This window comes from Osmerus eperlanus, chromosome 26 (assembly GCF_963692335.1).
Source record: "Osmerus eperlanus chromosome 26, fOsmEpe2.1, whole genome shotgun sequence".
In the NCBI taxonomy this organism is placed as follows: domain Eukaryota; kingdom Metazoa; phylum Chordata; class Actinopteri; order Osmeriformes; family Osmeridae; genus Osmerus; species Osmerus eperlanus.
Genome location: NC_085043.1, coordinates 7,496,514 through 7,506,577, shown reverse-complemented (window position 1 = coordinate 7,506,577; position 10,064 = coordinate 7,496,514). Strand labels below are relative to the sequence as shown.

Sequence of the window (10,064 nt, the reverse complement as noted above, 5' to 3'; positions counted from 1 at the left end):
CTGACAGATCCGTTCCTATTCTCTGTGGTGCTTGAACCAGTGGAAACTTCAAACCACACACACACGTACACCCTCTCACACTCATTGAAAGGCAAGCTTTTGGTAAACAGCCAGTACATATTTTCTCTCTAATAGCTGTTACACAACCCCACAGGTGAAAGAGATGGACAGGGGAGGAGGAGGGAGGGGGGAGGAGGAGGGAGGGGGGAGGAGGAGGGAGAGAGAGAGGGGGAGGGACAGAAGCAAAACCGAGGTAGCCAGTTTAATTATAGGACGGAGAGATGAGGAGATGGAGGGATGGAGAGATGCAGAGATTGGGGATGGAGGGATGAAGAGATGGGGAAGTATGGAAGTCATATCCAGACCCTGTACATCACAGCCCACTCCCCAGTATGACCCACTCCCCCCCCCTGTCCTCACCCCCTGCCTCCCCCCCAGACCCCCCCCACATCACCTCAGGGTGTTACCGTGGTAATTGGACTGCTGTCGGAGGGAGTCCTGGGTCACCGTGACGACAGTCCACCCACTCTGTGGTCTGTGGGTACGAGGGAACTCTCTCCCTCCCACTCTCTATTTATCTCCGTCTTTTCAACTCTGTCTCTCTTTTTCCATTCTCGATCTCTGTCTCTCTACCTTCTTCTCGCTTTCTCTCTCGCTCGCTATTGCCCTCCCCTCTCCCCCCCTCTCTTTTTCTCTCTCTCTCTCTCTCTCTCTCTCTCTCTCTCTCTCTCTCTCTCTCTCTCTCTCTCTCTCTCTCTCTCCCTTCTTCTCCCTCTCCCCTCCACCCCTGCGCCCCTCTCCGCTCTCTTCCTCGGTCTAGGGAGATGGGGGATCAGGTCTGCGTTTCTGCCTGTCTTCCCCCCCTCGTCCTGTGATGCCATCCATCCTCTGTGTGTTGGAGACACCTGCAGACACCTGACACGCGACCCTCTGTGTTCTCTCTGCAGAAATATTCATATTCTATTGATCGTCCCTTGCAGCTGTAACATGAGAGGAGACATAGGTCCCCTCTCATGTGGGATCCTTTACAGCAGTGGCTTAAGAAATCAACATACAGTATGGAACAGAGCTACAGACTGGTTAGCTACAGACTGGTTAACTACAGACTGGTTAACTACAGACTGGTTAGCTACAGACTGGTTAACTACAGACTGGTTAACTACAGACTGGTTAACTACAGACTGGTTAGCTACAGACTGGTTAGCAACAGACTGGCTAGCTACAGACTGGTTAGCTACAGACTGGTTAGCTACAGACTGGTTAACTACAGACTGGTTAGCTACAGACTGGTTAACTACAGACTGGTTAGCTACAGACTGGTTAGCTACAGACTGGTTAGCTACAGACTGGTTAACTACAGGCTGGTTAGCTACAGACTGGTTAGCTACAGACTGGCTAGCTACATACTGGCTAGCTACAGACTCGCTAGCTACAGACTGGTTAGCTACAGACTGGTTAGCTACAGACTGGTTAACTACAGACTGGTTAGCTACAGACTGGTTAACTACAGACTGGTTAGCTACAGACTGGTTAGCTACAGACTGGTTAACTACAGACTGGTTAGCTACGGACTGGTTCTGAATGGACAGGACTAAGCAGCATGCTCAGACAGGTGCTGTGTTCTTGACAGGCTGAACGACAGAAAATGTTGCTGTGTGGACAGCTGGAAGTAGATTCATTAATCAGCCCTGTTAGGCAGCTAGCTCCAACACCCCTCGCCCCAGACGAACAAAAACACAATTAGTATCGACCCACACAGAAACACACACACAGACACTGCCACTGTCAACATCTGCTATGCAGGAGTTACTCTGACGCTGTCTTAATGTATGTGTGTGTGTGAGTGTGGACTAATTGTCACCTTTTTGTTGACCTGGCATCTGCGCTGACAGCTTGTTGCTGTTTGAACGGCACTGTACGGGCTTGTGAGACAGCTCTTGCCAGATTTGAAAGGGAGGGGAAGGAGGGGCAATCATGTGACATTGAGACATTTCGGGTGAGAGTTTGGGCGGGGGTCGGGTGGAGGAGCGTGGATGCTCCAGTTACAGAACTCAGGAACCCAGGAACCAGACAATTCCAGAGTGTCGCTGCCTAGCAACAGCAGAGTGTTGCTGCCTAGCAACGGCGGAGTGTTGCCAGGTTCTGCCCACTAGGAGAACTTCTGGAAGAGATTATGGAGTGTTTAGGACAGCTGGGATTTAAATCCCTGTTTAGAGATGACTCTTCCAGACAGAAGACAATACTGGTCAATCTGTCTCATCAAATCGTCAATGTTTATGACCTCGAGATGCTGGGATGTGAGGTCAGGGCAAGGGACCTGCTGAGGTTGGAAGGGAAGGAAGAAGAGAGGTCTGATCTGGAACAGCCGTGTGGGAGATAGACAGCCAACAGACCTCCTATTGGCTGCCTCTCTGATGTGTTTGTGTGTGTGTGTGTGCGGGGGGGGGGGCTGTATGGAGGAGGAGTCAGGTGGCTGAGTGGTTAGGGAATCGGGCTAGTAATCTGAAGGTTGCCAGTTCGATTCCCGGCCGTGCAAAATGACGTTGTGTCCTTGGGCAAGGCACTTCACCCTACTTGCCTCGGGGGGAATGTCCCTGTACTTACTGTAAGTCGCTCTGGATAAGAGCGTCTGCTAAATGACTAAATATAAATGTAAATGTATGGTAATGGCCTGTGTGTCGGCTGTCTGATGATGGGCTGTGTGTGGGCTGTATAATGATGGTCTGTGTGTGTGGGCTGTGTAATGACGGTGTGAGTGGGCTGTATAATTATGGTGTGTCTAACACATATTCCTACTTCCCAGAACTTGCCTTTTCAGCATTTCTGTTTCCTTTAGTTTACTGTTCTGCCCACTGATATTCATGTGTGCGTATGTGTGTGTGTGTGTTACATCAATGCGTATGTGTGTGTGTTACATAATTATTTATGTGTATTTGTGTGCTGTCCATGTGTGTTTATGTGCATGCTTGACTGTGTGTAGTGTGGAGGGGCAGTGCTATGGGCTGTGTTTAGGCTGTATGATGGTGTGGTGGTGTGTGTGGGTGTGTGTGTGTGGGTGTGCTCACACCCAGGTAACACCAGCAGCACAGTGATGGGAGTGACTTGCGGGATTTAATACCTCTCTCTGCCCTGCACGACCGCATTCAATTAATATGATGTTCAATATGATTCATATGATGTTAGGCAACAGGTTCCTGGAGGCTCAGAGCCTGACAGGACACAGAGAGGAGGAGGACTTAGTGAGGGGATTAACGCTTCACATCATCATCCTCTTCACCCCCCAGCCTCAGCTTCTAGGTTGTTCTGTAAGGCCTCTTGGGATAGGTTCCCACCTCTAGGTTGTTCTGTAAGGCCTCTTGGGATAGGTTCCCACCTCTAGGTTGTTCTGTAAGGCCTCTTGGGATAGGTTCCCACCTCTAGGTTGTTCTGTAAGGCCTCTTGGGATAGGTTCCCACCTCTAGGTTGTTCTGTAAGGCCTCTTGGGATAGGTTCCCACCTCTAGGTTGTTCTGTAAGGCCTCTTGGGATAGGTTCCCACCTCTAGGTTGTTCTGTAAGGCCTCTTGGGATTGATTCCCCCCTCCAAGGTGTTCTGTAAGGCCTTTGAGGATTGGCTCCCATCTTCAGATTGTTCTGTAAGGTCCCTGTGTCTGCCTAATTACGGTGTGTAATGCTCAGTCAGCTTACTTAGCCTGTGAGACCACATCAGTCAGGGAACACAGATATGCTAATGAACATTGGTATGCTAATGAACACACAGTAGATGTGCTCATTTGGGTCTCTCGCTTTTTTCCCCCTCTCTTTCTTTCATTCCCGTTCTCTCTCCTCGAACCCTATTTTATCGCTCCCCTACCATCTCTCTCCCACCTCTCCAGGTGTGGCCGAGTGATCCAGCCCTAGAAAGGCGGTGGTGGTGGTAGAGGGGGCATGGTGTCCAGGCGTGCCCAGCACTGGGGCCTGGGGCTGGGGCTGGGGTTTCCCCTCCCCAGCCTCCTCCTGCTCCTCCTGGCTTTGAACCCCACCCAGGGCCAGGGAGGCCAGGGCTGTCCCCAGAGGTGCGAGTGCCTGGCCCGCATCCGCTCCGTGTCCTGCCAGGGGAAGCGCTTCTCCACCCTGCCCGAAGGCATCCCGTCCGACACGCGTCTCCTGGACCTGAGTGGGAACAGGCTGCGCTGGGTGGAGCACGGGGACCTCCTCCCCTACTCCCGCCTGGAGGAACTGGACCTGAGCAACAACAGCATCAGCGTGCTGGAGCCCAACGCCTTCGCCAGCCTCACGCAGCTCCGCGTGCTCTCTCTCAGGGCCAACCAGCTCAAGCTGGTGCCCATGGGCGTCTTCTCACGCCTGGGGAACCTCACGAACCTCGACCTCAGCGGAAATAACATGGTGGTGCTTCTGGACTACACCTTCCAGGACCTGCGCAGTCTGAAGCAGCTGGAGGTCGGAGATAATGACCTGGTCTACATCTCCAACAAGGCCTTCCTGGGGCTGGTGGGCCTGAATGAGTTGACCATCGAGAGGTGAGTTTGGAAAGAAAAATGTGTCCTAATCCTGGTACTGGTCCTGAAATCCTTGATTTCTCCCCCAGGTGCAACCTGACCTCCATCTCGTCCCAGTCCTTGTCCTACCTCCGTGGCTTGGTGACTTTGCGCTTGCGGCACCTCAGCATCTCTGGCCTGGAGGAGCAAAACTTCCGGAAGCTGGGCGCCCTGAAGGGTCTGGAGATCTCCCACTGGCCCCTCTTGGAGCACATCTCCCCCCACAGCCTCCAAGGGCTCAACCTGTCCTGGCTCTCCATCACCCACACCAACATCACCAGCGTGCCCAGCAGCGCCCTCCGCAGCCTGGCCCACCTCACCAGCCTCGACCTCTCCCACAACCCCATCACGGTCCTCGAATCCTGGGCGCTGCGCGACCTGGTCCGCCTGAAGGAGCTCCACCTGGTGGGCACCAGCCTGGCGACAGTGCAGGTGAGGTAGAAGCTGGGCTTTTACCATCCTGCCTGGGGGTCTTTAAAGCTCCTATAAAGGGGCAGCAGATGCGTTGAGTAGATAGACTGTCTTTGTAACCCTAACCCTGCTGCTGCCCCACGACTCAGGCCTTCGCCATGGGGGGCCTGAGGCAGATCCGGCTGCTCAACGTGTCGGGGAACGTCCTGGTGACTCTGGAGGAGGGTGCCTTCCACTCGGTCAACACCCTGGAAACGCTGCGCGTGGACGGGAACCCGCTGGCCTGCGACTGCCGCCTGCTGTGGATCCTCCAGCGCAGGAAGACGCTGAACTTCGACGGGCGCTCGCCCGTCTGCGCCGGCCCCGTCGAGGTGCAGGGACACGCCCTCACCTCCTTCTCCGACTCCGCCCTCTTCGACCACTTCACCTGCCAGAAGCCCAGGATCAGGAACAGGAAGCTGCAACAGGTGGGCGGGGCTTGTAGACGGTGGGCGGGGTTTGCAGGCAGTGGGCGTGGGTTTGTTCTTGTCCTGGTCTGTGTCCTGTCGAATCTATCTACATCAGGGTTCTCCAATCCTGGCCCTCGAGGGCCGCTGTCCTGCATGTTTTAGATGTTTCCCTGCTCCAGCACACCTGATTCAAATGAATGGTCATTACCCGGCTTCCACAGAGCTTGATAACGACCCATTCATTTGAAACAGGTGTGCTGGAGCATGAAAACGTCTAAAACATGCAGGACAGCGGCCCTCGAGGGCCAGGATTGGAGAACCCTGATCTACATCCCTACCATCACTCTCTCTCTGTCGCCCTCTCTCTTTCGGTCTCCCTCTCTCCTTTTCTTCCTCTCTCAGTACTCCCATATGTCCCTCTATTCACATTCAGTCTCTCTGCGTCTCTCTCCGCAGGTGTCGGCGCGGGAGGGTCAGGTGGTCTCCTTCTCGTGCCACGCCGAGGGAGAGCCCGCCCCCGTCATCTTCTGGATCTCTCCGCAGCGGCGCCGCATCACGACCCGCAGCGGTGGGCGCGTCACCGTGCTCGCCGAGGGCACGCTGGAGATCCGCTACGCCCAGGTGACGGACACCGGCACGTACATCTGCATCGCCAGCAATGCCGGCGGCAACGACACCTACTTCGCCACGCTGACGGTGAGCGGGCTCCCGCCGGACGCCGCCATGCTGGCCAACCGCACGTTCTACACAGGCGACCTCAACGAGACCAACCTCAACGACACGCGGGTCTTCCTCAAGTTCACCCTCGACCTCAAGACCATCCTGATCTCCACGGCGATGGGATGCATCATGTTCCTGGGCGTGGTCCTCTTCTGCTTCCTGTTGTTGTTTGTGTGGAGCAGGGGGCGGGGCCAGCACAAAAACAACTTCTCGGTGGAGTATTCCTTCCGGAAGGTGGACGGGCCGTCGGCGGGAGGAGGGCAGGGGGGGGCACGCAAGTTCAACATGAAGATGATCTAGAACAGGACCAGGACCAGGACTGGGCCTCTTGTTGTCATTTTCCTGCTTTGATTTGTTTATTTAGATAAAAAACTAGATTCTCTGTTTACAAGGAAAGTCGAGGAGGAGAGGCGAGGTGGAGAGGTGGAGAGAAGGAATATTTCAGTGATCCTCATTAAGTCCGGAATAAAAAAATCCCATTGATATTTTGCACAGTCCGTTTTATATCCTGGACAGGAGTAGAAGAGTCACTGTAAGATACCACAAGTAACGGCATTGGTTTCTACGTTCAGCATTCCTTCTTCCTATTTGTTGTTACTGCATTACTGTTATCTAGAACAACAGAGGAAAGTCATAGCTGTCTGCCCCTCCTGCCCAGCCCCTCCCGCCCCCATCTGAAGAGAGGACATCCAGGGTCTGAGGAGTCTGTGACCCCCCCCCATCTGTGACTCCCCCCCCATCTGTGATCCCCCCCCACCCCTCCCTCTCTCCATGCATACACAATGACAGGGTTCTTTCTCAGTAAGCCAAGGACATGCCATAACTCATCTGAGAAGAAGCCACGCCCACGCATCCTTTTGACCCCCTCAGCCGTAATGACTCCCACACTCTATAAGGTTATAATTTGATACAGATATGTGTGTGTCTGTATGTGTGTGCCTGTATGTGTGTGTGTCTGTATGTATGTGTCTGTATGTGTGTGTGTCTGTATGTGAGTGTCTGTTTGTGTGTCACAGTTACATGGTGCATAATGCATTGCAGTAGCAATGCATTATGGGACAGGATCTCTGTCCTAGCACCGTATAGTCGAGCACAGTACTGTATAGTGCAGCACAGTACCAAATAATAAAATATTGTATGGTGCCAGTCGCCAGGCTGAACTATTTGACCTTTCTACGCACACAGCAAACCAATAGGAAACACGAGCTTGTATTCAAGCTGCTGTTCTGCTCCAGGATGCCTTCCACACACAGGAACAACCATTTTGTAAATATAGTGTGTGTTTGTACGTCTGTGTGTGTGTGTGTGTGTGTGTAAAGTGGTGGTCTCCTTTTGAACAGCAGTAGTACTTAGAAACAGTAGAAACCACTGTACAGATACTGTTTATCAGATGTCGGGGTTTTGTAATCCTTGACTTGGTGGCGTTCATAACGCGACCTTGCTGTTTATAAGGCAGATAAAGAGGCTCATATCTGCCCAGAACTACTGAGATGTTTAAGGATTTAACATGTCAATCTGATAAAGGGGTTACATTCCCTGTGAGATAAGCTGTCGTGTGTGTGTGTGTGTGTGTCACATAGAGAGTGCTTGGGATGGAGTTAGAGATTTGTAAATTCCCTGATGTAGTATTTAGAAGAGTCAGGACTACTGTAGGTCACCTTGGTGTATATTCTGGTGAATGTACAGAGATCCAGATCCATATCTTTTCTTCTTCCACAAGCCGACATTTGTAAACCCAACAGTGCTCGGGCGACATCTACTGGCCATATTTGGAACTACAGCTCCCGGATAGTTGGTGGCACCGGTCACATCCGCAAAATTAAAACCGAGCATTTGAAACCAATATGTGAAGGCCGGTCAATCGTCTTTCTGCTTCCATCTAAACATGTAACGATTGATGTGATTTACTGTTCATTTACCAAGTTCTTTGTCCCGTTGTTTAGTATGCAGAAAACACCAGACGGATTTATATTGTACTGTATGTTTTATAAAAACCAATCCAGATGAATTAAGCACACTGTTTATAAAGCATGTGATGGAAACCCCTGTCTACTTGTTTCTGTGTCTGTGGAATTGGTAAGTCAAGTCTTGGGAGGAGGAGGAGGAGGGGGATGGGTGGTGACAACCGCAGAGAGGACTGGCGCTATACACGATGACACATTTCTATTCGACATTAAGAGAATAAACAAGTGTCTTTCCCACATTGGAGAAGACCACACATGCCTACACTACTGCTGGGGAGAGGAAGTCAGAGATGGAACCAGAAGACCGAGAGGATGTGATCTCTGACTTGTTGCAATTCTGAGTAATGTATTTTTTGTTTTGTTTTTGTACACAGAAACCACAGTCTTTTCTGTTCATTGTTCATAAACTGATCAGTATGAATAATGGAGCGGACTGTATATTTACAAACAACAATAAGTCTGTGTGCTCACCCCCCCCCCCCCTCCAACCTTTTCCCAAAAAACAAACAGGATTAATAATCCATTAGTTTATTTATTCATTGATGAATTTACTCCTTAGGTCAAGAAAGCATTTCTCTCAGAAGGAATAACATAATGATGATACAAAACTAATGTATTGGATAGAAAAAGATGATTAAACAGTCCTTATATAGTACAGTAGATTCCGAAGTCATAGAAGTGCACATTTACCATACAAAGAGCCAGCTAATCAGCAAGTCAGCTAGCCAGCCAGCCAAACAGTCAGCCAGTCTGCCAAACAGTCAGTCAGCTAGCCAGCCAAACAGTAAGTCAGCTAGCCAGTCTGCCAGTCTGTCAGTCAGTCAGTCAGTCAACCAGTTAAACGTAAAGAAGCCAGCCAGTAAGCCAGCCAACCAGTCAGTCAGTCAGACACATAGAAGTGAATCACAGGTGAGTGCTGTCTCCCCCCCTCCCTACGAGGGGGGGCGGTCTTGTGGGTCTTCAGACGCAGCTTGTGGGGCAGGGCTGAGGAGGAAGAGGAGGAAGGGGCTCCAGGTACCTGTTGCTCCCCCTCCTCCCCCTCCTCCCCCCCTCCCCCCCTCTGGCCTCCAGATCTGAGCACGGCCCCCCAGGGTGGCCTGGAGGGCCGGGGGGCCGTGGGCACCGCCCCCTGTAGGTCCAGCAGGGGTAGGTAGGATCTTATGGGGAGCAGGGTGGTGGGGGGTAGGAAGAACCCTGGGCCGGCCATGGGGGGCAGGGGGGTCAGGGGGGCCATGGGGGGGTGCGAGGTAGGCAGATTAGGCAGGGTAACCAGGGGAGATAGCCCATAGTGGTCCCTGATGCCCCCCCAGTAAACATCTCTCTCCGGGTGCTGTGTGTTGGCGCCGGCGGGGGATGGGGCGTGGGGCTGGGGGGCCGGGCAGAGGGGGGGTGCATAAGGGGCGTGGCACAGCCGACTCAGGTGCACCTTCAGGGCCGTCAGCTCGGCTTGCAGGCGCGTGTTCGCCTCGCTCATCGCCACCAGACGGCTCTCCAGGACGTGGTCGCCGACTCGTCGCTTCTCCCGCGAGCGCTTCGCCGCCTCGTTGTTCTTGCGGCGTTTCTCCCAGTAGGTGGCGTCCTTCTTCTCCTCGGGGGTGAACATTCTCTTCCTCCGGACCCCCCAGGTGCCCAGAGGCCCCCTCAGTCTAGCCAGCTCCCGCCCCAAGCCCCCCCTAGCCTCCTCCTCCTCCTCCTCCTCCTCCTCCTCCTGGCCTCCGTGCAGAGACAGCGCCTCCATGCCAGGTCAGAGTTGAGGGGGTCAAAGGTTAAGTCTTGTTATTAGTGAGGATGATGATGAAGAGAATGAGGACTATTCCTCGCTCTTCTCTTGGTTCTCTCCTCTTCTTCCTCTCCTCCCTCTGTCTTCTCAGCCACAGTGATGGTGTGGTCACCTGTGAGGGAGGGGGGTCCAGACAAGGAAAGTTAGTTAGTGGGAGGTGGGGGGGGGCAAAAGCACAGAGAAATTGAATGCATATTTGGTCCC

At 52.9% G+C, this 10,064-nt stretch overlaps 2 protein-coding genes across 2 annotated transcripts; one reads left to right on the top strand and one right to left on the bottom strand.

The window, feature by feature from the left end:
- Window positions 1-3,878: 3,878 nt before the first annotated feature.
- lingo3a (leucine rich repeat and Ig domain containing 3a) lies at window positions 3,879-6,780 on the top strand. The gene is made up of 4 exons (XM_062452530.1): window positions 3,879-4,518; window positions 4,587-4,968; window positions 5,097-5,414; window positions 5,853-6,780. The coding sequence occupies exons 1-4, from the start codon at window positions 3,926-3,928 to the stop codon at window positions 6,414-6,416; spliced, it is 1,857 nt and encodes a 618-aa protein (XP_062308514.1). The 5' UTR covers window positions 3,879-3,925; the 3' UTR covers window positions 6,417-6,780.
- A 2,118-nt stretch (window positions 6,781-8,898) lies between these two features.
- Window positions 8,899-9,818, bottom strand: nfil3-4 (nuclear factor, interleukin 3 regulated, member 4). Its single transcript, XM_062452249.1, has one exon. It carries the CDS (start codon window positions 9,816-9,818, stop codon window positions 8,961-8,963), a length of 858 nt encoding a protein of 285 aa, XP_062308233.1. The 3' UTR covers window positions 8,899-8,960.
- Window positions 9,819-10,064: the final 246 nt, after the last annotated feature.